We start from the raw sequence: 26976 nt of genomic DNA, 5'->3' as shown, positions 1-26976 counted from the left end.
TCAATCCAATTATTTGGAAATTTTGTTTTAATCCAGAAATGTTTGGAAAGGTGTCGTGATTGAATGTATTTTGTTAAGTTATCCTCAGTTAAGTTCACATTGACTGATGTTGTGTTAACTGTTGCACTGTTGCGCTTTGCTGAATGTCAGCAAAGAGAGCTGTGTGAAAAAGTGAAGTCAGTATGGAGAAATGTGGGTTACCAATTGTAAAATACTGTCCCACTGAACTTGAACGCACCTTACTCATCTACAGCAGGTCGCCGTAGTAACCTGGTAAGTCAATGTCCGCTAGAGGTCGTTACAGCTCCACAATGATAGTCACCATCAGTCCAGCACACAGACTTCTGCCAGTGCAGGAATATAGCTAACCATTTTCCTCTGGTCGCCATGAAAATACGGTGATTTCAAAGGAAAACCAGCGTCCACGAGAGTCATGTCACACCATAATGTGGTTAACGGATGCAAACTGGTCGCTGTGCTCCTTCTGTGGCTTGGTAAGTGGGGTCAATGACCAGCCGACACAGCTACGGTGTTAGCTAACCCGCTAGCACCAAGTAATATACACAAACCGTCAGACTGGCTGAAAGAGACCGGACGTTACTCCGACTTGGTCTTCAAAGTAATATGTTATTAATATAATACAACAAGACACAACGTACATTATCGTTTGTAAATGTATCAGTAGATATCTCTAAAGTAAAATGTACACAGATGAGATATTCAAGCGGGTCACGGTGATATTAACCTTGCCATGAATTATTTGAATATTTTATTTTGAAATTTCTTATAGGAAATGGTCATTTTGTTCTGTGTAACTTGACAGATTACAAACGCAGGCCACAGTAGGTGATCCCCTGGGATTTTGTAAACAGAAGGCAGATAAAAGTACATTGATGCACTTCAGATTGATTGAATATCTGATGTCAGAGTTAATTTTATTTTATTTTTTCTTGGAAATATGCCACCTGGAAAAGTATACACAGGCAGAATTACTCAGAAGCATTCATAGGGAGAGTGAAGATGATTATGAAATAAGTAACAGTCCATGCTGCCCTACTTTGTAGTGAAATTGAACCTCACATATAATGCCATGGTCAGTTTTCCTTCTTCTTTTTGCATTAATTTTGCATATGACACTTGCAGACAAATCCCAACAAGAAGTCAACCACTGAAATCAAACAGCATTTTACACTGGTCAATTAGACCTCTGCTCAGGTTAAATCTGGGTGAAGCTATGCTGGGAAATACACATGAGGTTACTAAATACAATGCACTGGTGAAAGACTAAGATAGTTGTCCTGGCCTCTCTATACCAAACTTTTAAAAGGAAAAATCCTTCACGTCTACTCCTACTCTCAAATTTAAAATTAAATACAGTGGCAAGAAAAAGTAAGTAACTCTTTGGAATGACTTGGTTTTCTGCATTGATTGGTCATAAAATGTTATCTGATCTTCATCTAAGTCACAAGTGTAGATAAACCCAGTTTGCTTAAACTAATAACACGCATTAAAGATGCTGTAAAGTAATTTTCTGTAGATTGACTGATCAACTAAAAGATTAATTAGCTACTGATATCATAACGAATAGTTGCATGCATTTTGATGATATTATAGTAACACTGTTGAATTTTTTTTAAGGTCCCACTGCTGAAGACAGACACACAGGTCATGCTCATGTAAGTGCCCTCAGATTCTTGTCATGATTATGCTTCATCATGCGGCTCAGCAGCGTGTGTCAGACTTAACGAGAATCAACTCTGACTCCCCGCAGGCAGCAGAGCACCAGGAGCACATTGCACACAGCTCTCCTGGTGAGTCAGGGATTTCATTGCAGATGGTCAGAAAGGAAAGCAAATCAGTTTTGTGGTGCATATTAATGAGGCTTTTTTTTCCATGCCACCATTTTGTATTTAAGATTGAGTTGAAGGAATAACATTTGGGGAAATATGTTATTTGCTGTATTGCCGAAAGTTATGCATGGAGATCGCCGCCAAATATGTGTGTACTCTAAATGGGAAGCTACAGCAGCCAGTTGTGTGAAAAGGAAGCTAAATCCACTTACCAGTGCCTTTAAAGCTCACTAAATAACATGTTGTATCTTGTGTCTTGTGTCTGTACAAAAAACAAAACATAAAGACAGACAAGTTGCAGTTTTTTGACAGGACATGTGTGGAACTATTTCCTGGCTGGGTGAAGTGACTTTGTGCAATCTTGTCCCTGTGAGGTTTTCATAGCAAGAAAATAAATAATTATTGTGTTGTATTGTTATATTTCCCAAACTATCAAACTATTCCCCGAAACAAGTTGCATTTAAAAGAAGCATGCATGAAATTTACTTTAATTATTGCAAGTACAGAAAAATATTTAATCATCAGATTCCTGTGTGTATCTCCCTCTCTCTGTGCTTTTCCTAATTTGTCATCCCTCTTCTTTTTGTGTGAGTGTTTTTCTCAGGACTGGAGGAGGTGGTGTTGGTGATCCAGAGTCAGAGAAACCCCTACCACGCCGATCGAGGTGTTCAGAGGAAGGCGGAGATTCTGCAGCAGGCGGCTGAACTTGGACAGGTAACACCTGGCAGGCACTGGATGGCTGAGTGGTTAGCACGGTGAAGCTCATAGCAATAATATGCTGGCTTTAAATCTTGATCCTGGTCTTTCTTGTGTGTATCAGCCCGTCTCGTCACTTTCACCAATTTGTCCTGAAGATGTAGCGCTGTCAGAGGGCATATTGTATTATACAGAAAATGATGGTTGAAGCTCTTGTCAAGCCACAATCACCACTGACCGCTCCCTGCAAGAAACCACGTTCAGCGGCAGAGAATACTTACAAATAGCCCCTTTAACTGTCTTTGTAATCTAGTGTTTTTGGCATTCGCATTTACAGTATTTGTCTGACTTCATGCATTACTGTGGTATTACACCGGTACCAATAGGTGTCCTCCTTGCCATGCAGCTCCCCTACCTGAGATGAGAGGAACCAAGCTCTCCGCTCTCACACAGTAGTTATTTAATAATATCTGCCTGCAGGGCAGCTGTGAAAATTAATTTGTTATTGACATCAATGAAATGAGACAACAGCCATACATGGACACGGCAGCCTGCGGTAGAGACACAGAAGTGTTTTCCCTTGATGGGAAAGGATGCTGTGAAATAAAAGTCCTGTTAGTCCTGCTCTGGTCGTTGATTCTTCCTCCAACTTAATTTTTAATCCACAAAACCCTCCTGGAGAGAAAAAAATGACAGGACACAGTCAGCAGGGGCTCGGTGGAATGACTTTTACAGCAACATATTAAATATCAAAAATGTCTGAGGCTGTTGTGAGAAGAAGAACAAAAGTTATTTAAAATCTTCATTTCCCTTGACAAATGAAAATTTTATTTTTATGCACTTTCCACAGACTCTCAGAGTCTGTGTCGTCTTTATTTAGTGCTGACACTGCTGCCTGTAAACAACGAATGCGCTGTAGCAGCTGGAAGAACTTTAATCACATATGCTTCGTTTGTGAACACATCAGTGTAGGGTTTGCCGGTGACACAGTGGGAGCAGTGATTGAATTTGACACGTCTGTGATTGTTTTGTTTTGAAGCCATGCGTTGTCTGTGGCGTTGAGGATCCGAGGTGTTTACGCACCAATGTCTCCCTGAGAGACAGAAAGAAGATGCAGTTAGTGAGAATGTCGAGAAACATCAGCTTAGCTTCACAGTTACGAAATATAGGCAAAAATAGGCCAACAAGCTCCACTTTGTCATTCGTGGCTTCCTTAATGGCTGTTCTTGCATGGCAGCTGTGAACAGCAATTATACACTCCGGGAGGATATGTCAGGGAATAATATCAGAACAGAAGAAACAAAGATGGAAGTAGAGGATGTACACACCTAATAACTGAGCAAAATCCAAGCCATGAAGCTGAAGGGACTGGCTGCAGAGCTCAGAGACAGGATTGTGTTGAGGCACAGATCTAGGGAAGGAAACAAAAAATATCTGCTGCAATGAGAGTTCCCAAGAGCACGGTGGCCTCATCATTTTTAAATGTAGGAAATGTGGAACAATCAGGATGCTCAGCCAAACTGAGCAATCAGGGGAGAAGGGCCTTGGTATGAGAGGTGACCAAGAACCTGATGGTCACTCTGTCTGAGCTGCAGAGATCCTGTGTGGAGATAGAAGAATCTTCCAGCAGATGGTTATTGTGAACATTTAATTATTCAAAGTAGCTCTAACCCACATCTCCAATCTTGTTTCATGTCATTAGCTGAGGGGGTTAGTAAAAAATAGACGTGTGTTTGTTCAGTATTCAGAATATCTGACCATATTTGAAGACAAATTTATACATAAATGCTAGAGTTTTTTAAAAAAAAATTTAAACAAATGCTTAAAACACAATTCTGCAGGAGAAAAAGAATCATAAAAAGGAAATAATTGATATTATTTGTTAAGAGTCATCCACAATATCAAGAGAGACATGACTGATGTGACAGATGGCAAGAATAATGCTGAAAACATTTCAGCAATTTCAGCAATTTCTGTTGTAGCACCTGTTTATAAAGAAGCACTTAAACAGAAACAGGTGTTAATCAACTGAAAGAGGGATTCATTTTCCCTCCGGGGACACGAGAGATTGTGAGAGGTCGTGTCAGATAATAAAAATCGATATAAAATCAGACATACATGCTGTGAAAATAGCTCCTCCATTTTTCTGGAAGTGTTGATAAGAATACGGCGAGTGTTCATAAATAGCACCTTCTGGATGCACAATCATCTCTGCATGTGTGCCTGTGCTGACAGGTTGTGATGAGAGTGTGTCGTCCAGGAGAGGTAGACGAGCGCTACGAGCGCAAGCTTTCTCTAGACTGTCATGTTTATCTCGGCTAGATAGACCTTGATTGTAGCAAGCTGTTTGGAGCGAGGGCAGGTTGTGCTTCATCATTTTTTTTTTTGACTGACGTATAACCCGGTGTTAAGAGGGAGATTAAACTTGTAAACTCCTGACACGCTGACAGCTTGTTGTATGATGTTTATTTATTGACGCTTAAAAGGGTTTTGTCATCCAATAATTCATAGTGACGCAGCTGTGGTCATGATTATCAACATAACATGCAGCAGATTCATATCCACAGCTTTTCCACACGCTGGTTTAATATTTATAGTGAAAGATAAACATTTGGTTTGTGTCACAAGGGTCCTTGTCTGCTACTGGCCGTAAGTGTAAGGCTTTATTCCAAGATGTCGTTGCCAGTAATGCGTCCTCTCAGCCTCATCATCCAGCCTCATTACAGAGTCGTCTCATTTGGCCGCTGCTCTCTCAGCTTTTTTCCCTTCACATCTCAACACAACACTTACAGCAGATGGTTAAAAAAAAAAACCTTACACCCTCAGAATCTGAAGCGCAAGAATGAAGAAGCATGTGTGTGACTGCAAGTGGACTTTTATCATCAGGTTCAGACACATGCTGTAGTGAATGAATGAAGTCTTCTCATGGTGTTTTGTCTTAACCAGCACCTTTACATAGACATATGTTTAGTACCTCCAGCAGCACTTTTGACATCAAATTGAAAAGAAAAGAAAACGGGAGCATGGAGGAAAGTCTGCTGCTGCTAAAAGGGGGGTGCAACAGAGAAAACATATCATAAGAGGAATCAAGTGCACCAATAACAGGTGCAGGCAAATGAAGATGCATGAAAAGAGAGTGAAAACAGTATCAGTTTTTGCACCTGTGAGGAATGAAAAAAAAAACAGTACAAGCTAACAGAAGTGTGTTAAGAGATAAGATCTTATCGGAAAGCAACAGCTGCTGATTGGAAGCCATGAAGCTGCTCTACTCCGAGTTAAACATATAGGTCAGGAAACACATTGTTCATCCTGACTGATGCTTTATTACACAGTCATTTCAGAACATGCTTCAATTCAGTTCACCAGCACCACAAAGTGCCACCTCCGAAATGATAAGACAGTTGAATCAACAGCGGTTTAAACAAAAGCTGATTATAACCTTCATGAAGGGAGGAGGAATCATGGTAGAGCTGTTGAGTTGGACTGGATTAGTTTTAGCTAGGTGTACCTAATAAACTGCCAACTGAGAGTGTATGTGCCCTGAGCAAGACCTTTTATCTTGGTTTTATTTCATATTTTGTGGCAGAAACACGTCTCCCTCTCTGAAGCTTTATGATAGAGCGTTCAGCATTACCCTGTCACGCTCGCTTGTAGGAGCTAATGTCGCCCTACACAGTAACGATCCGTTATATTGACATTATGCTGCTGTTTCAAACGCCTCATTTAGAGCTCTGCAGCTCGGAATAGCATCCTCATTGTCATAAATGCCTTTGGCCGCTCGTTGGTACTTGAGGTAAACATGGATATAACTGACAGAGGGACGTGATCTCTTTCTCAGGCAAGAAAGAAGCCGACACTGACTTTAATTTCAAACCTATTTTTGGCTAAATTAATCCTCGTCTGTCTGTACCAGTGCTATGAATAGCTGCATGGAGGAGATTTGTAAGTTCTTCTGCATGAGTCACCTGGTGAGGAGAGAGGCCTAAAACAGTAGTAACTCTTTCCCCTTTGTTTTGCCCTCATTTTGAGCCTATAATTGTGAAAAAAAACTATGATCATTACCACACGAAACAAACAGCACACACAGCAGGGAGTGAAGATGTTGTTGCCACCTACCTGATCATTCGTCAGTGTCAGTGAAGTACACATTTCCAGATGTCCTCGTGCTATTTTTTTCTTCCATTACATTCACTCTGCCTGTGCTGCCTGCAAGAACTAATTTCAGATACTTGTACCTTGCTTGAGTATTTCTATTTTGTGCTACTTCAGACTTCTACTCCCAGCACAATGAAATATTCTACTTTTTACTCCAACTCCAAAAACTGTAGTAAGTAGATTTAGATTAAGATTTTACATTGTTATATTGTTTTACACTGCATTGTTAAAGCAGATATTTCCGACCTTTGTGGCTTGTGACCCCTAACAAAAAAGCAATGTGTACTTTGGGCTCTTTGTCATGTTTCAGATATTGATGAGTTGTTAGCAAAGAGGTCAAAGAGACATTTCCCCTATAAGATGATTTCATTTGAATAACAGTCTAGACCCAAACAGGTAAAATTATACAATTTGTCCACCAGAACTTAGTTTTTTCTTCTTTCCTATCCTAGTAGTCATCTCATGAGCTTTAGATTTATCTTCTGATCCTCTAGAGTGGCTCAACCCCTAGTCTGCCTTCTAACTTTAGAGTAAACTTCAACTTCTTCTTCTACTTATGCACTGCTGCATCAAAACCAATATGATAATAAATATATCCATCAAAAGGGCTGTTTTCTGCTAAACAGGTATTTTTGCTTTTGGCGCTTTAAGTACATTTTGCTGATAATATTCTGTAGTTTTATTCCAGTTGGAATTTGGATGCAGGACTTTTACTTGTAAATGATTATTTATTTTGTATTGGTGCTTGTACTTAAGAAAATAATTTGAGTTCAAATAAGAAATGATCAGATGGATGATGAACATACACGTTTGGCTTTTGATGAGATGTCAAACTTCAACACATGATACATGGGCTCTCACGTTGTACTTATCGTTAAGTCATCTCTGGGTGAATCGTAATCTTTGAACAAAATAATAAAGAACAAGAATAAATATGGTTTTGTTTAAACATTTTTTTACTTGTGCTGTTTGTGTTTTACCTTTCATACAATCCAGAGCAGTGCCTCTGTAGTTATAGCTGTTCCCTCAAGCATCCATCAGGGACCTTTGTACGGGGCCCTCTAGTGGTAAAAATTAGCATCATCTCCCAGAAGGACCTTTTGTTCTCTTTGATTGTCATGTGGTGAACTTCTTTGCAGTGACGTAAAACAGTTTCAAAGAGTTGTTTTTCTGTGTGACTTTAGTTTTGAACCATGTTTAACGAAGCAGAAATTCATGAATTCATGATAAAAATCTATGGGGAAACACATTTACCTGTATGACTGCAGAGATTTTAGATTGAGCGTTGATTTGTTTCCTTTGGTGCATGAAATGCCAGTTTGACCTCAGAGCTTTGTTTTACTGCTCAGTGTTGTTTGACTCACTTTTACTTTTATCTCCCCTCCCACACACACACACACACACACACACACACATCATAAAAATTCAATTGTTTTGTGTCATACAGGGAGTCCCAGTTGTTCTCCTTCTCCATGAGCTGTCAGCATATGCCGGGGACTGGAGCATCCTCCCTGCGCTTCCTCAGTGAGTGTTACACACACGGATGGAGATGGTGAACAAATCAAACTCAATCAAATTCAATAAGATTTAATTTAAGGCAACTTTAATGATTCTTGTGAGGAAAATTGAGGCATAAAGCATAATGGCTCCTTGTGGATCTTTACAGTCTATCTGCCACTTACGGCCAATCAGCATCCTGGTTTGTCTTCATAGAAGAGGAAACCAGAGTCACACTGTCCGCACTGCTGCAAGTCCTCCATAGATATCGAGTCCATGAGGTGAGATGCACAAACACCCTGAAATACAAACATATTCCCAACAAAACTGACTATACACATTACAATGAGCCTCTTTTCAAATGTTAATGCTCTGTTACTTTTTATTTCATGAACTTGGTATATGCAAAAGTTTGGGCACCCTACTCCGTCAGTAATTTGTAACAGCCCTCTGGCAGATATCACGGCTTGCAAACACTGTCAGTAGCCAGCTGTGAGTCTTTCTATTGTTGATTTAGGATGTTTCACGCACACACAGCATGTTCAAGATGTAGCCACAGATTTCCAATCATGTTCAGGTCAGGCGGGCAAAAGCTTCAGCTTGTCTTGCTTTAAGTAGGTCATGGTGGATTTTGAGGTCTGCTTTGGTTCACTGTCCTGCTGTAGAGTCTCCAACGCAGAATATATTTTCACCGCCCATGCTTAACAGCTGGCAGTTATGCAGATGTTGCTTTGCATATTTCAGCCTTTGACTTTTGTGATGAGGTGGTGGGTGACGTTTCCTTCTCTTCTGTGTAGACCCTGTTTGTGCATCAATGCTGCACATTAGAAGTGTGCACCACCACTCCTGTGTCAGCTAAACCTCCCTGCAGGTACTTTCCAGTCAAATGGGGGTTTAGCTTTGCCTCCTCGGCCCAGCAGACGTGCAGTTTTATCTGAAAGTTTTCTTAGTCTTCAGGACCTTGTCTTGACTTCCACAGTTCCCCTTAACTGCCATTTCTTAATGACATTTCAGACAGTGGAAAAATTTCAAGCTGGAAGCACTTTGATTTCTTTTCCATAGCCTCCCCTGCTTTGTAGGCGTCAGTTAGATTCATTTTCAGATCCTCAGTCAGTTGCTTAGAGGAGCCCACTGTTGTTGAGTGTCACCACAAGGTTTGGTTTATCATCAGCTGATTCCTAATGAGGATTTTTACTGTCTGTTTGCTGCATGGGATCTATTTACTTCTTTTCTACCTACACGGTATACAGTCTTCAGCTCTTCATGCTGTATGAATGTCTTGATGATGATGTGCAATATTAAACGAGCAATGCGAAGAAAATAACTCAGCATGTTTCTTGTTGTATCATCCTGTTCCGTTTCCCTTTTTGAAACTCACAGGAATGGTTTTTGGGTAAGCGTATCCATGACAACGAAGCCTCCATCATCCACCATTATGCCTTCTCTGAAGACCCCCGTTCCTTTGGTTACCCTGACCCTGCAGCAGGCTGGGCTCTCAGCGCGCCGCTGCTCCAGAGGTGTGTGTATGTGTGTGTGTGTGTGTGTGTGTGTGTGTGTGTGATTGCCTCCTTTCTGTTTTTTGACAATTTTTTACTGGATTTCTTTTAAGAAAGTTGGTACCGAGCAGAGAGAAAATCTTCATATCATCATCTCAAGGTTGTAGGAGTAGACACCGTCACAACTATAACAGGATCTAAACATAAGTTAAATTAATAAAGATAAGTAGCAAATACAGAAGAGAGACACAGTCCACAATGAAATGGAAGGAAAACATATCACAGTGACATTTTTGATATCTAATTGATGATAATGGAAATCTAAACAGGTATAAAACAGTCCATAAAAGGTCCCGGGAAGAAGTTCCATCTTCAGAATTTATGTTTAATCTACTAAACATAGACACATAGGATGTAATGTATATCACTGCATTTATCCAGTCTTTTAAATCTGGAGCTTTAGCTATTTTCTAGTGCCTGTGTAACCGTACCTGGAATATTAACAAAAAACAGGAGTCGGATAGAGTTGCTGAGCTAAACCAACAACCCAGGACTTCTATTACTGTTGTACATTCCCATATACAAAAGGTTCACCACTTCCATTCTGCCATCTGTCAACCTCTTTCACTTTCATGTGTTTCAGACTTGCTGAGGGGATCCAACACGACCACCTGAAGTCAGATTTTACCATCGACTTGAAACACGAGGTACTTTGAAACAATTTCCGGGAGTTTCACGAGTTTCTGTGTGTCGTTTCCTGCCAATCATTGTAATAACACAGATATTGTTAAGACTGTGGTTCAATTCTTCAATAAATGGCGCCTCGGTAACTGAAAAGCATCATGATCATCAGTGTCATCTTTACCCGCTGAACATATAATGATGATCGACAACATTCCCCCAGTGACTGAGTGTCTTTTGTTGAAAAGCTCTTAGACTCAACTGACAGCGGGTCTCATTTTATCGCTAATGGAAGTATTTGTGTGTATTTGTGTGTTTGGAGAACAATGATTGTGTGACAGTAATATGCTGCTTTGCACTAACAGAAGTGGTAGTTATTTCTCAGGAAAACCTTTTATAGCACAGGATGGTGTCTTTTATATTTTTATCAGGTTCTTTTACAATAGGTTGAAATAACATTATGAAAAAAAAATCACATTTTTTTATGTTTTATGATATTAAAGTAAATTCAAGGTCAAAGAAAAGTTGTGTTTCACTTTACTTTAGTGGCGCCCAGCCCACAAAGTTATTAAATCCTGGTGTTACTCCTCATTAAAATGCAAGGGACTGATGACATTGAAATGCAAAGCGCGAGTCTTAAACTTTAAGCCGCGTGCCCCCTTTGAAATTCTCAAATGACTTATGGGTAATGCAAAAAAAAAAAAAAATCATTGGCCATGTGAGTATATACGACCAAGACCAAGTTATGAAGAGGAAATCAAATGAAATTACTGTTTGAGGATCCAGAGTGAGCCGTTGCATATCATGACAGTGACCATCAGTGACGGTGTTGTGGCTTTACTGATGACCGTTTTTTCCATCTTCTTTTATTAACCAGGAAGGGTTAAACTTTACAGAAAATAGCAGAAAAATGTCACCGTCACTGTCCCTCCATACGACCTACATTCATCTGTCTCTGTTTTTCTAGATTGCTTTGTACATTTGGGAGGAAGGAAATGGTCCAAAGCTGACAGCAGTGCCAGAGTTTTGTACGGAGCCGAGAGACAACTGTGCGACCACATTTACGACCTACCTGCCCAACTGTGTATGTACAACTCGTATTTATTACCTTTACATCATTATACTGGGATGAAAATAAACCTTTACATGTTGCATGTGTGTGTGAACATATATGAGCGTGTGTGTTCATGTAAGAGTGTCTATTGTGTCTGCTATATGTGGTTTCACTATCCCCTGCTTGAGGCTGAAGGTTCAGTTTTGGAAACCTCTACAGACAGCGTATGAAATGTTAAAGACCAAAGGGTCATTAGTTGTACAGCAGGTAAACACAGCTGATAGTTGTTCTGTTTCATTTACGCATGACAAAGTTTTAGTGTCTGTGATTTACAAAAGGACAAAATCAAGGACGTCTGTCACGGTTGTTTTCATATTCCATCACCTTCAGTCACATTTACAACTCAGCTGTCCAGCTCAGTTAAATGTCAAACACTGATGCACATGAGGCCGCAAGGATGAGTGAGCTGAGTCACTGTCAAGGCCGTACGGAAACCAAGCACACATTTAATGGCACTGTGTGTGATGACGGATCACTGCAGCTTTTGTTTGTTGAGCAAATAAAAATGAGCACTGCGGGACACATGCCAATGTATGAATGAAAGACAGGAGTGAAACACCTCATTTCTATACAGCTAAAATATAGAAGCATATTTTGACATAGACACTAACACAGTGATGTGAGCTGCTTTTTTTCCTCCCGCATGTTAATACTGTCAGAACTGGGTGCTCCTCATTCTGCCATCCTGACTCAATTTTAAGTCCATTACATTCTGTATATGCTGCACCTCATACTGTGTTTGTGTGTGTATGCCTGGCTTTTTATTTATTTATTTATTTATTTTTATCTTATTGTTTTCATACTTCATATTTTTGAGGATGAGGACCTTGTTTCTGTTTCTCTCTATTTTTAGGGAGATCCAGTCTCAAAGAAAGACGTATTTGTTGCTGTGAAAACATGTCAGAAATTCCACTCGGAGCGAGGTGTGTTTTTGTTATTACCTACCAGTTTTAAAAGGACACGGCTTCTTTAATTAAAAATGTGATTATATTCTTCAGTGGTAGAAGTATTAAGATCCTTTACTTAAGCTAAAGTGCCAGTAATTGATCTAAAAATAACTCATTACAACTAAGAGTCCAGCATTCATAATCCAGAAGTATTATCAGCAATATGCACATAGAATAAATGCATTATTATGCATTATTTTACATATTTTATATCATTTTATTATTAAATATATTACATATAATATTTTGTTAAATGTGTAAATGTTTGAGTTGTTAAGGAACTAACCCAAATGTAAAGTCAGCTTAATGACTTCCTGTCCTGCCATTTTGGTGTAAAGGTTTGATTAAGTAGCTGCTGTAGCTTCCAGTTGCCAAAACAAACTGTTTCAGTTTATGTTTCGCAGAATAAATGAAAAGCTGCAAATGTTTTACTGCGGTCTCTTAATTTATCACTGCTGTTTTGTTTACCTGCTTAACGGTCTGGTGGTCAATCAGTCACTTTTAACCTGTCAGGTGAAAACTACCTGTTTAAATTCCCATCCTCATCTCGACTGTCTGCTGAAAATGCAACAGATTGTGTAATTATCCAAAACATTGATGTCTGTTTCTAGGGTCAAAAAAATAAACCAGTAGTTATGGACTGACTATTTTAAAGCCGTTAACAAAATCAGTACAAGTACAAATAGTCTGTGATTAACTTTGTTGGTTTGCTATTACATTCATTTCAGGTTATTAGAATCTAATAACAAGCTGTCACGCGCTCTGTACAATCAATTTTTTTTGTTTGTTGAGTAAATTAATGTAGGATGGTTCCCACTTGACATGGTTAAAATTAATTATGACTGGCAGTTGTTATTTTGTATTTTTAATGTAGATGCAGCAAGTAATCATATAGTTAACCAGTGTTCAGAGACAATGTAATAGTTTTCTCCCTCCGGACAGAGGCAGTAGACATTTTCCTTTATTTAATAACACTCCTCCTTTCAGTTTGGACATAGATTTAATTATATTTTTAATCATCCCCCTCCTCTTTTCTCCTCACAGTACCAGTGGTGAAGGCAACGTGGGAGAAAGACGCTGAGCATTTGGAGTATTACAGCGATGTCACTGATGCCTCCGTACCCACAATCAGTCTGGGAGTGCCCAACACTGAGAGAGGTGAGCTGACCTGCAGCAGTGTTTACTGATTACTGCGAGACAGGTTTAGGATGTAATGGAGCAATTATATCACCAAACTGGCCTTGTTAGCTTAGTGGATGGTGATCAACAGGTTGCTGAAGAAGCTGAAGAACAGATCTGTGCAACTATGGCATAGAAAGCCAAGCCAGTGACAAGTCTCCTTGGATCCCTTACATTTGGTAATTGAGGGGGGCGTGGGGAGTGTTGTGCCACCAGCAGGTCAAAATTTTAACAGATGGATTGTCACCAAATTTTGTATAGATATTTTTGGTTCACAAAGGATGAACCTTAATGACTTTTCATCTAGAACAATCATCAGATCAAAGCTTTAATTTGTCCAATACTTTCATTTATGATCAAATACCTGCAAAACTAATACAATTTCCATCAATCTCCGATGTACTTTACTAACTTTATTTATTATTTCAGCCAATTCCGCAGTTTTCTCGTTGTATTTGCAACTTGGAAGTTGTGAACTCTGTTTACAAGTTAGCAACTCGTTTTTATGTTAATTACTTCAATATGACATGAATGCAGCATTAGCATCAGCAATAGCATTGTCACTGAGAGCATGTTAGCATGCTGACGTTAGCATTTAGCTCAAAGCACCACTGTGCCTGACTACAGTCTCACAAAGCCGCTGGTATGGCTGTGATGTGTGTGTGCATTCAACGCATTGTTTACGGTTCAGTGATCGTCAAGTACAAACCGAAATTCAAGTGGTAGTTCAGTCACCACACAGCCGCCACTCCCATCATCCCCTTTTGTTTAGCTGTGTTTGGCTCCTGTGATGTGACATCATTGTTAAAGGGAGACAGAAAATCTTTCAGCCTCTTGAGGACTGAGGTGTAATGCTGCTGACCACAGAAAGTGCACCACAGAAAGATGGATTGATGATCCCTACCTCTCAATCAAAAGTCCAACTAAATCATAGCAGTAATGACAAAGCCAGAGAAAAGGTGGATAGATGACACGTGGACTTCCTCATAGCTGGCTCTATAGCCAGAAACATATATCTGTGTTAGGTGTATTCCTCTCTGAGAGATCCCCCGATTACAGCACAGATTTGCTCGTGTCACTCCCTCTTATGTACTTTGGAGTCCTTTCACACAGCAGGGGACAGTGTCCATCTCTTTCTCCGGTTCATTTTTATGTTCCTCTCTCTGCTCTTGTTCACGGGCTGATGGAAGTTTTCCGCTGCCCATCCTGTTCTCTGTCCCCTACCTTTTTCTACCCCCCCACCCGCCACCGCTCAACCCCCACCCCCGCCACCCCCCCTCCCACTGTTTGATGTTTTCCAAGCCTGTGCTTTTGTTCATTTTCTTTGTCCTGAAGTGCCTTTCTCTCTCTTCCTGTTTCCATTTTTATTAAAACCCCACATTAATCTTATGCTTCCTTTTATTTCTTTTTTCCTCTTATCAATACCTAAACCTCTTGGAAGTTTATTAGGTGCACCTGGCTAAAAAGAATGGAGTTTTATACAACAGTCCTGCAATAAATCCTCCCTTCCCTTATAACATTCAGTTTTTGTTCAAACTGTTCCAGGGAGGAGTTGATTCAACTTTAAGGTCATTATGGAGGCTGCAGTTTGTGGTGCTGTTGAATTGTATGGCGTCATAAGCGCAGGTGTTTCTGTTATTTTTTCGACCCCATTTATATTAATGACAATAGTTCAAATAACACAAACACTTCCACTTACATTTTGAACATCCTTCAAAAATGATCATACAATTGAATCAGCACCTTTCAAAAAAAAACTGAACATTATAACCTTCATGAAGGTTGGATTTATTCTAGGACTGATGGATTGTCATTTTGGACATCTCATTTTTATAGCGCAGTATTTCTTTTCTTTTGCCTGCCTCTTCACCTCAGACTGCTCCTTGTTATCTTGTCTTGATGTCTACATATTTCCAACCTGATTTTTCAAGCTTGCAGGCAGCTCTTAACTGACCTTTTATAAAGTGAGGAATTGTTTTGGGAGGAAACTTCTTCAGTTTGACCACAGATCAATTTAGTAAATACTAATTCATGTTCATCACTTTGTCACATACTCAAACACACACAGGCTACGTCCACGCTAATACTTTTGCAATGTTCATTCCCGGTGTCCACAGTACTCTGGAGTTTTCGATCCCTTAAAACAGAGAATTTTGGAAACGCTGCTGACCCTGTTTTAGTTTGAAAACTCAGGGGTTACGATGTAGTCTGGATGGGCAGGAACAGAAACCTTTGGAAACTATGACGTGGTGAATACAACATGAACAATGAATTAAAAGTGTTACTGACTTTGTTGTCTTTGCTAGAAGCTGTTGTGCAGTTAAATTCTGCACTTTGACGGTACAACTGTCTTTGCTGTTCCTTGTTCATAGTATTTTCTGCAACTAACCAGCTGCAGAGTAGATGTCGTCACGAAGTCTGAAGTTTCTGCCTCTCTGGCATTTTATGAGTCACAAACCTCAAATGAGTGACCCCGCGCTTCATCTTTCTCACACTTGTTGTCTTTTATGCTGTGTCCCTGCAGGGCATTGTGGGAAGACATTTGCCATCTTTAGGCGGTTTCTGAGTGACGCTGTGCCAAAGGCTGATTGGCTTCTCATTGTTGATGATGATACACTCATCAGGTACCTGAGAGAAGAGTTTTTGTTTCGCCTACCTCTCCGAGAAGATGAATATAATAATTTAAAGCGATGATAAAAGTATGCTGCCACAGTGCACTTCTGATTGATGCTGCAGTGGTGACTAACTAAACAAAAAAATGAACTTCCTCTGTGTTACATCTCTTTTAATGATGTGATTTACTTAAACATGCTGCATGTACCCACACAGGTGTTTTCACTTGCCGGCTAATTACAGCTGTTACAGCAGTCCATCAAGCAGTTAGATTTATTCTGCAGTATATTGGGGCGGGAAACTTGATGACAGTGACTCTTCACAGAGCCGGTGGTAATCTGCTGTAGCTGCCGAATGAATCCCTTGATTGCGACAGTGTCATTCGAATGAATTGAAATTACCACAGTATGTTGCTGTTGTAAATCCGGACCATAAAGATGCGACTGACCGCTGCATCAGAATTAACAGGAGGGTGAGAGGGATTTCAGTCTGTACACACCCACACAGTCTTGAGAAGAGAAGAGCTCTAATCCGGCAAAATAAGTGAAAGGACCTGTGTGTGTGGATGGTGTGTTTACCGTACACTGTTTCAGTGTGATACAGAAACAACTGTGTGACATACAGTAGCTTGGAACTTGTTTTGTGTGTCTTAATGCAGTCTATACATTCTATGGTCTGCATGCAACCACCTCACTTCCTGTCTGCTTGTCCGTTGTAAAACTGTCTGTCTGCAGTTTACCCAGGTTGCGACGACTGCTGCGTTGCTATGACCCAAAGGAAGCAGTGAGCCTAGGGGAGAGATACGGCTACAACTTGGTTCAGAGCGGATACAGCTACACCACAGGCGGAGGAGGGTGAGGCTGCAGGATGAAAGGAACATCGTGGTGCTAATAGAGTGACATTAAAAGCTGCTATGCAAGGTTTGAGCAGTGTCACAGTAAAACAAAATACCTGGTATTGAAACACATTTACAACACTGTATGAATGATTCACATACAGTATAGTACAGTCTGTGTCTACTTGTCCTAAACCTTAATAGCAGGTAACTCATGATTGTATCAAATGAAATATTCTGAATTATAGAAACATTTGCCATTTAATATTTTAGTATTATATAATTCTTGAGATAGTGACTAGAATTTAAAATAAAGTTTTGGAGGATTGAAGCACTTCTTGGATCTGACAATAAAGAAACATAGCATTGATCGCCTGAATAGTGTCCATGAGTAAGGGGGTGTATTCCCCCAAAAAATAAAGCAACACTGCTTCTTCAAAATGAATTAAGCAGAAAAGCTCTTATTGCCATATTATTGATACAGGATTAAGAACAAAAGCAGATATTACCCCAGGGTCAGACAATATCACATTGGCAAATAAATCCTCTATCAGATATATTTTTGGGCAATTAAATCCTATTCTTACTGTGTGTGTGTGTGTGTGTGTGTGTGTGTGTGTGTGTGTGTGTGTGTGTGTGTGTGTGTGTGTGTGTGTGTAGGATGGTGCTCAGTAGGGTGGCAGTGTCCAAGTTAGTTTCCAGTGGTTGTAGGTGCTACAGCGACGATGCTCCTGATGACATGGTCCTGGGCAGGTGCTTCACTTCCCTGGGTGTCCCCATCACACACAGTCCACTGTTCCACCAGGTAAGGAACAATACCCACATATACACACCAAGTACATGTTATACAGTATGTTTATAAGGACCTTCCTTAATTTGATTTGCTTTCCAACCCTTAAATGTTCAGATTTACTCGATAAGAACAAGGTTGGATGACTACATTTGCGCTTCACAAGTTTTTCTTTTATAATTCCCTATAAAGAAACTGATGTAAATTCAGAGAGTGGCTCCTGGAAAGGACTAAATATCTTGGTACAGCTTATAAGAGAAAATGAAACTTTTCAGTTAGTACACTTCCAGTTAATTGCTGACATGACCTTGAGGGAATCTTTCGGTANTGTGTGTGTGTGTGTGTGTGTGTGTGTGTGTGTGTGTGTGTGTGTGTGTGTGTGTGTGTGCGCGCGCGCACCTGCTCTCAGGAAGTTTTAATTAATTTCCCATCATGTGACAAAGAGGAAGTGATGACAGTAATGAAATGTGATTGGATGATTATTAACAAATACACAATTAGTAGCCTGATGGTGATGAGAGAGAGAGAGGTGTGTGTGTGTGTGTGTGTGTGTGTGTGTGTGTGTGTGTGTGTGTGTGTGTGTGTGTGTGTGTGTGTGTGTGTGTGTAGGATGGTGCTCAGTAGGGTGGCAGTGTCCAAGTTAGTTTCCAGTGGTTGTAGGTGCTACAGCGACGATGCTCCTGATGACATGGTCCTGGGCAGGTGCTTCACTTCCCTGGGTGTCCCCATCACACACAGTCCACTGTTCCACCAGGTAAGGAACAATACCCACATATACACACCAAGTACATGTTATACAGTATGTTTATAAGGACCTTCCTTAATTTGATTTGCTTTCCAACCCTTAAATGTTCAGATTTACTCGATAAGAACAAGGTTGGATGACTACATTTGCGCTTCACAAGTTTTTCTTTTATAATTCCCTATAAAGAAACTGATGTAAATTCAGAGAGTGGCTCCTGGAAAGGACTAAATATCTTGGTACAGCTTATAAGAGAAAATGAAACTTTTCAGTTAGTACACTTCCAGTTAATTGCTGACATGACCTTGAGGGAATCTTTCGGTAGGTGAATAACAGGTTAGCTGAAAATGCAAAAATGTGAAATTCATCGACAGGCAGTTATAAGCTATTGTTCAACATGACGCATGTAAAGGATTAAGTTTCCAATAATAATTAGCTAATGACTAAATAATTACAGTGTAAAAGTGGAGTAATTCTTCCAGCCACAGTCTTCTGGAATTTATCAGCTATTATAAACTCAACACAACTTCTTAATCTTCAATAACTGTCTCAGAATGTTGTTTCTCATGTCTTCATAAGTACCAAATTACACAAGTCTCTCTCCCTTTCACAGCTAGTTAAGAAGTTATATACCCATAAAGCAAAGTGCTCTAAAAGTGGATGACACAAGGTCTGCCTCGTCTAATTATTGGAAAAGAGCTCTTCTCAACAGTCAGCTTGTGATATTGATTGCATTTTAAGGGTCCTCTTTTCAGAAAGTCACTGATGAACCCGGGTGTCTGGGACTAGTACGTCAGTGTGGTAGGACTTAGAGTTAACTCATGGTCAAATACAATGGATTTACTGCCTTAATACCGTTCCAAAACAAATGTATTTGAGATGAATCACTTATAATTTGGTAATAGAGAGGGAAACTCAGACAGGCCTCTACTAGGATACTATTGATCTCCTTTCTCTATGAAGGATGAAGGTTGAAGGATATCTAGAAGTAGACAGACAAAGGAAAATGGACTTGCTCTTTGATCTGTGTCTTCTACTTATAGACGAGTGTCTGAATCAACTTCATCGGTCAGAGGCAGAGGTCAGAAAATAACACAGAATGACTAAGAACTTACAGTATGATGAGATCGACATGAAAAACAGCACAAATCACAAAAGTGATTAGTGGAAAATGTTTAATTAGCTCAAGAAGGAAACCTGCTTGTTCGGCCAGAGAGGAGAATTAGCTGTTGTTTCCAGTGATCTTAAGGCTGTTTATGGATTTACACTGAAACTGCAGAAATAAATGCCAGTGACCCCGCTGACCTCAGGGGCTATCAGTCACTCCTATCATCCTTTTCATCCAACACCAGTGCTGCTAAAACTGCTTTTTTTTATAATGATCAGATCAGCAGCATCACAGACACTCAGATACTATTTTCCAACTTCAAAACTTCACTCAATCCTCCACCACCCCTTCCAGACACAAAACTGTCAGCCAATATCTTTGCCTCCTTCTTCACTGAAAAGGTGGCGGCCATCAGCTGCCAATTCTCTGAACCTCCCAGAGACAAATAGTTAAGGGGTTAAGGTTGAGGGCACACCACTCTATTCATCGCTCTCATGCCCCTCTGCCTCCTCCAGTCAATACCTCGCCACCTCCCTGCACTCAGCCCTCTAGTTGAGTGCAGGGCTCCAAATAGTGCAACATGTAGTAGTCCTACCACACGTCCATCCCAGGTCAAGGACACACTCTCTTTTTTCTAAATTCAGCCCTCTCACTGAGAACGATGTATCAAAACTTCTGACTGGTAATCGTCCTCCTACATGTGTGCTGGATCCCATTCCCACAAACCTCCTCCAAGCCGTATCTCCCTCCTGTCTTATCAGCAATAACAGTGATAAATACTTCACTGGCTTTGGGAACATTTCCAACTGCATTCAAACAGGCTCAGGTAACTCCTCTGCTCAAAAAGCCCTCACTTGACCCTGCTCAAGTGAAGAAGTATTGATCGGTCTCACAACCTACATTCTTACAAAATTGGTCCAGTCCAAAAAAAGATGAATTCATTTTTTGGTTGCCTAAACTGTAGAGGGATCTATTAGTGCATCAAGATGAGGATGCACTTTAAAGGCAGCTAAGTAGTTGTATCTGATTGACTGAAGTGAGGAGGGGCTGTTAGATAGAAGAAGGTCTAAAGTTACAACAAGTTTGTTTGGCAGGATGAAGGATGTAATACTGTAGTGCCATTCCTATGAATTTCTGTCTCGCCCAGTTTCTGTCTTTGTTTCTGCTGCCTTCCCAAAATCATCTGTCACCTCGCTCACAGAGGGATGACGTGCGAACAGAAACCGCTAAGCCAAAAGCGCTCCAAGTGTTGGTGGGAGCCAGATTTAAGACACTGACCTTTATGCAGTATCAGATGATGCTCTGCATGATATCCTTCCCTAAATGTAGGTGATAAAAGACTCTCCTGTGGATTATGGAGGCTGTCACAACAGATCATTGAACTGTGCTACCCTGAGGCAGCAGTCAAATTGTTTGCAGCAGTGGGAATCCCCTGAATAAATGAAACATGAATCATTAAGGAGAGACATAGATGGGCACACACACACACACACACACACACACACACACACACACACACACACACACACACACACACACACAGACAAACCACTTGTTTTTGATATTTCAGGCCCGACCAGATGACTACTCTGAGTCATTGATCTCCTTGCAGCAGGCCATCTCCTTCCACAAGCACTGGAACATAGATCCTGTGGCTGTCTACAAACACTGGCTGCAGGATACAAACCCACGAGATGAACTGTAGAAATACTCTGTGTATACTGTATGTATAACATACTGTAGACAAACTTTGAATCCAAATTTGCACAACTTTTTTCTAAAGGTCAATAACCACTATGGTGGCTGTAATACCTAGAGAGAACTGGCAAACATGCCCTGAAACATAATTCTTACAAAACTTAATACCTGCATTAATCAATATTTTTGATATCAGCATTAAATCAAATGACTGTAATGGGATTCAGAGAATTATCACCCAAGTGTGGCTCTCCAGAGGTTTTTTTTAGGGGTTTCATCTTGGTTTAATAGCCTGATTTGAGTCAGAGCAAAAAAGCTCTATTGCAGAGTGGATGCTAATTTGTCTTTGCCTCTGCTGGATGTGTTTCAGCTTGTTTTGAAAATGTTCTGCCATCTAATGGCCAAAAAAAGAATTAGAGCAGCTTTAATGGAACCATAAATTTTAGAAATTGCTAGTGAAATTAGCTGCTAACTAACTTGTAGTAAAGATGTGTTTACTTCAAATTTCTATGGAGAGGTTGGAGAACCTTTTTCTATGTTTAGCAGGTGTTAGACGGACTGCATCTGAAAGTGCAGACTGATTCAACATTGAGCCACACTGATTGCTGCTTGTTTTGTGAGAGTGAACATCTTGAGTATCACTGCTGTCACTTTACCCCCAAACTAAATTTTAACAAAACCTTGAACCAATATGTTTAACTTATTTAAGAAAGATTGTGTTAATGTATTTGCCATAATGTTAATCTGCTTCACATTTGGGTAATCAAGTATTTGAGTGAGCAGGGTGAAAAATTGTTGTATTGATAAAGAGACACCCACTGTTTATTTTATTTTATTTTTTATTTTATTTTATTTAGCCAGGTAAGTCCTTTTTAGGTTTGGAAAGGGAGACCTTGCCATGATACCAGCATTTAAAGTTGAGGACAATACAATTCAAAATTAAACAACAGTTAAAATAAAATGCCTCAAAACTGTTTACATTATTAAGAGGTCTAAAATATTTCAATGATCTGGATTTTGGTCAGGGATAGCAGATTTCTCAATTTAAATTTGATTTTAACAGACAATTTACATTGTAACATGAACATGATGCATTTATTTCAGTAATATTGTTTTTGAATTTTATGTTAATTTTTCTTACAGACAAATACAGAGTAGTTTCATATTTTTTTAAATATGCTTATTTACTTACTTACAAGTACACATATTTCCCAAAAATGTCAAACTGAAATTTTACCACATGGAATACAATTCCATGAGTTATGTGAATGAGTCTGTACTGGAATTTTTGATACAGTTTATTAGAATTTTATTTTTGATCTGTGAATGGCAAAATTGTGTGTATGTGTCAGTTAGTGTGGATGTGCGTAAGAGTAATAACAACATTTTGGAGCTGTTTTTGAGGATATATAAATGTTTGTGTGTGCTTGCTTAAACCTGTTATTTCCTAAATTTAGATAGGACTGTTTTTTGATCATTTTAAAATAAAATATTCATTGGGATGAATAATAAAACTTTTGTTTGTGTGTTTTATCTGTTTCATGACACAGAAACCCTAAACAGAAGAAAGAAAATAATTATACACAGACTAAATGTAGTGTACTCTCAAGTCTGTAAATTAAAAAAAAATCATATCAACTGACGTATTTTATGTAGTAGAATAAAACGTGAAAATATATTGAGCTTGTGTTAACTGTAAACCTTATTTCAGCCATCTAACCAAAAACCCATTCAATAAACGTCGGGAGGGAACCGGAAGTGCTAAACTAATTTCCGGGTTTTAGGATTCATTCCCGCGGCACTCTACTGTTCCATGTTTTGGTATTCTGGATGGCAGCGCGTGCGTATTAGTGCGTGTGAGTCACTCCTTTTAAACTGTTGCCCCTGGCTAACTGTACAAACACACAGGGACGGCCAACATAGGACATGGCAGTGTTCAGGTGAGAGCAACCTTCCTCAATTTTCCTCCACTGAAGAAACCGTGTTTTTCGGCTAAAAAGACCTCTGACAAACAAAAACATAAGACCAGAGGAACGTTTTTAAAGTTTTTATGGGCTCAGTTTCATTCCTGCTCCGTTTTCATTGATAAATCCAAGGCTGAATTTCTTTCCCTGCTGACTGTAGAGCTGTTACTGGTCTGGCTTTACGGACATGGAGAGACCTACGAGCTGCTAAAGGGTCCAGCTTTTCTGGCTTTTCTTCTCCTCCATATGTAAGTAACTTACTGGCTACATAGTGTTACATCTGTTTTCATTAGTGACCAGCTATAGTAGATATGATAACAATGCATGTTGCTATCGCTAGCTGGCTAACTGTGGAACATATCAAGGCAATATTAGCATGGGCATTGCTTTTTGCTCTGGTGCAGGGTAACTTAATTTACATGTGCTTCTTGTTGTGTGTTGACCTCATGTCTTTGTAACACCTTGCTGACTGAGGTGAAGGGGCATTTGTTGTTGTCTGAGATGCTGTTGGTCTAGTGCAACATCTAGTGGCAGTGACGAACGTTTACAGAACCTTTGAAGAAGTCTGAATTAGAATCAAATCTAAAAATTTTAGAAATTAAATAAAGCATGGGCTGTGTTGTGGAGAAAGAAGTGAGAGGTATGAAATATATGGCTTCAAAGTCTGCTTAAAGGTCTTCAGGAGTTCTGATGCGTAAAAAGTTGTAAAGTCCTTTTGTGGTTCCACAGGGAGCTGAGTGTCTACTGGGTCTGAAGAAGTTTGAACTAAAATCTCTGTGTGGAGTTAAAAAGAACTGAATGAACTGAGGCTAGAAGCTTGAGGCAACATTAGCCACTAGTATAACACACCACAATCTCTGACTGTGCTGTCAACTGTCAAGTTGCATTGTGGGATAGAATAAAATAAAATAAAATAAATTAAAAAAAACATTGGTATCTCTGGTTATGTTAGACGTTGGACAGTAAGTTGTAGTAATCTCAATTCTGCTGCTATTTTTGCTCCTAAAAATAGATTCGATCACAAGAGACCATCATAGCTAAAGTTCAAATAAAATAAGAAAGTCTTGCACCGTCAGATATTTTGTCAGGACTGAATCAGAGTCACGTCATTCTTAAGTCCATTTCACCGCAGCTCCGAAATGGTCTGAAATACTTTCTATTTTAACATGTGTAGGTGTTTAAAGTTGTAAAAGGTAGGCTTATAGGTTACTGATTGATTACCACGCAGGGGATACCACTCTTTGAGGATATTACAAGTGACTCGTCTTTTTCTTTTGTCTGCCTCATCCAGTGTTTCTTTCATTTTTCCAAACTTGTCATTCTCATTCAGGTCAGAATCCCAGAAGAGTGTCAGTATCATGTGTCACTGTGACATTAGTTACTATAGCAACAGGATCCTGAGTGGCCATAGTAATAAATTCTCTTTGAAGGCTTTGTATGATGCTAGTCATATGATATATTTTGAGAAATAGCTACATATTCAGCATCTGTTCTTGCAGAAAAAATAAATACATCACTATCATATTATTCATGGAGAGGGCATTAATCGCTTGAATAGTTACCGTTATCTGTTGATGTGTCACATACATGTGCTTCTGTGTGAGCATGATAGAGATAAAAAGTTTCAATACTTAAAGCAAGACAGGATTGTCAGTATAGCCAGTCCTCTCCTTTGCTCTCCTTTGCTCTCCTTAACGCTCGGAAGTCAAACTTTTAATTACCATTGCCTTAAATTTCGTGTCAGGGTGCAGCTGCAGGGACATAGTACAATTCCAGGCCTATCGTTACACTGCTCTTTCATGTGTAAATGCAACATTATGGATTACTCTGTTCCTCTCACAATTTCATTCACAGACACATGCACACACACTATTATCAATAACGAGGTATTTAAAAAAGCTTATACCCAGATTTGTGTTAAATTTGCTGTGGATTTTCTGTTCTGTGCTTAAGGTTCACCATCAGACCAAAATGTGCATTTTTTCAATACAAAAATATAATGTGTGTAAAAGATAACATCACAAACACACACAAGGGGGGTATTTTATAAGCCTGTCGTGATTGGAAGCTTAACAAAGAGAAAATTTGTGATTTAATGACTTTCTGTCAAAATTTTAAACTCCTATGAGTAGTACTTCTGTAAATGGATAAAAAATGGCCCACTCTATTGGACTGGATGTATTATGAGCCATTAAAGTCAAGATATAAGCAGGAGGCAGCTGCAGAAACCAGAAAGTCTGTGACATGGTGAAAATAACAGCTTGTTGCTTGCAGCTTGTTTGAGTATTTTTAGATTTTCCAGTGTGAATTCATGAGCATGCACTGCAACACAAACAAAGTATAAATGCCTTGTAGATAATATCTAGTTGTCTATTAAGGTCATCTTCAAAACCCCTATCAAAGCTTAGATCAGTCCTGGAAAAAGGTCACCCTGGCTCGGTTTCCTGTGATCAGTAATGTCTTGAATGTTTCTGACGTCCAGAATTACAACATCAGATGACATGACCTTCTGCCTAACAGCATCTTCATCAGATCTTTCTTAGTGATAAAATAATATCCCAGATCTGCAGATTCAGAGGCTCAGCTGCTCTATGCACCAGAGGTGTGAAGCAGTGATGGACAAAATATACCACAAAGAATGCCCTGTGGGTGCTGGCTGGAAAACAACAACTGCGTCAGTCTGAAACTTGCAAAGACACTTATGTTACGATAGGGCCTGATATGATTTATCTACTCATTGTGTGTTTTTTCCAAGCATCAATGATGATCACTTTTAAATGCTTTTGTTTGCCTCTTTTCACCAGCCTGTCTGTCTGAGGGTTTGTTAGCTGTAGTGGAGCATGATGCTTTTTATTTAATGGTGAAACCAGCCGCCTGCCTAACCTGTTTGTTAATCACTCAGGTGTAGCTAAGTAGAAGTGCATCAACTTTATAAATAAACTGACCTCTCCAGTTGAGAAGGATTTGTCTGTTTATCCTCAAGCACTTGCACAGCTCAGGTACTGAAGATCTGACAGTGACCTGCTGAATATATAACCGCCCTGTTCTGTTTTGTCTAATAGTTCTACTCCTAATTTATCCTCAGTAGAATAATGTTGCTCTCAAAGCTGTAATGTCATGGTAATACGAACTAAAGAGGATCTGGTCTTCATTACAGTCAAGGACCATCAGAGTCACTTCTTTTGCTTAGTTTGGGAATAGAAGTGAGGAACTTTTTAGCAATCCATACAAGTGATTCATTAAATGCTAACGCTAGCTTCAAAGAGAGATGACAACACATTTGTATCACTTCTGAACATCAGTGTGAAAGTAGCTTGTTTCAAGATGTGTTTTTTTCACAGCACTGAAGGCTTTGATATATACCAGAGGAATAATTTATCGCTCTCAAAGCACACACAGATCCCCTCAAAGATATTAACTTGCTTGCTGGTGGAGTGGTACCAGAGAACCACTTACTTCCCATCTCATTTTTATGACTGCATGACACAGTTGCTTTATTTATTTATTATAGTATTTATTAATAAACGATTCATTTTGCTGGCACCATCCAAACAGGCTGTATTTCAACATCATCTTGGCCACAATATTGCTGTTGTAATTGTCATGAAAAT

The 26976-nt window shown here is 39.5% G+C and overlaps 1 protein-coding gene across 1 annotated transcript; it reads left to right on the top strand.

The window, feature by feature from the left end:
• Nucleotides 1-325: 325 nt before the first annotated feature.
• b3glct (beta 3-glucosyltransferase) lies at nucleotides 326-22891 on the top strand. Its single transcript, XM_022738858.1, has 15 exons — nucleotides 326-494; nucleotides 1639-1676; nucleotides 1772-1811; nucleotides 2455-2564; nucleotides 8149-8225; nucleotides 8368-8479; nucleotides 9579-9715; nucleotides 10338-10401; nucleotides 11343-11459; nucleotides 12343-12412; nucleotides 13481-13594; nucleotides 16140-16239; nucleotides 16963-17082; nucleotides 17724-17868; nucleotides 21274-22891. Exons 1-15 carry the CDS (start codon nucleotides 434-436, stop codon nucleotides 21406-21408), a joined length of 1440 nt encoding a protein of 479 aa, XP_022594579.1. The 5' UTR covers nucleotides 326-433; the 3' UTR covers nucleotides 21409-22891.
• The last annotated feature ends 4085 nt before the right edge of the window (nucleotides 22892-26976 follow it).

This window comes from Seriola dumerili, unplaced genomic scaffold (genome assembly GCF_002260705.1).
Source record: "Seriola dumerili isolate Sdu_G_001 unplaced genomic scaffold, Sdu_1.0 BDQW01000040.1, whole genome shotgun sequence".
Lineage (NCBI taxonomy): Eukaryota > Metazoa > Chordata > Actinopteri > Carangiformes > Carangidae > Seriola > Seriola dumerili.
Note: the sequence above shows the minus strand (reverse complement) of the source record. Positions and strands in the feature narration are given on the sequence as shown.

Coding starts and splice junctions, on each gene's coding strand:
- b3glct (XM_022738858.1), top strand. CDS start 434: ATGTCACACCATAATGTGGTTAACGGATGCAAACTGGTCGCTGTGCTC. Junction 11,460..12,342: donor CGACCTACCTGCCCAACTGT/GTATGTACAACT, acceptor CTCTATTTTTAG/GGAGATCCAGTCTCAAAGAA. Junction 17,869..21,273: donor ACAGTCCACTGTTCCACCAG/GTAAGGAACAAT, acceptor TTGATATTTCAG/GCCCGACCAGATGACTACTC.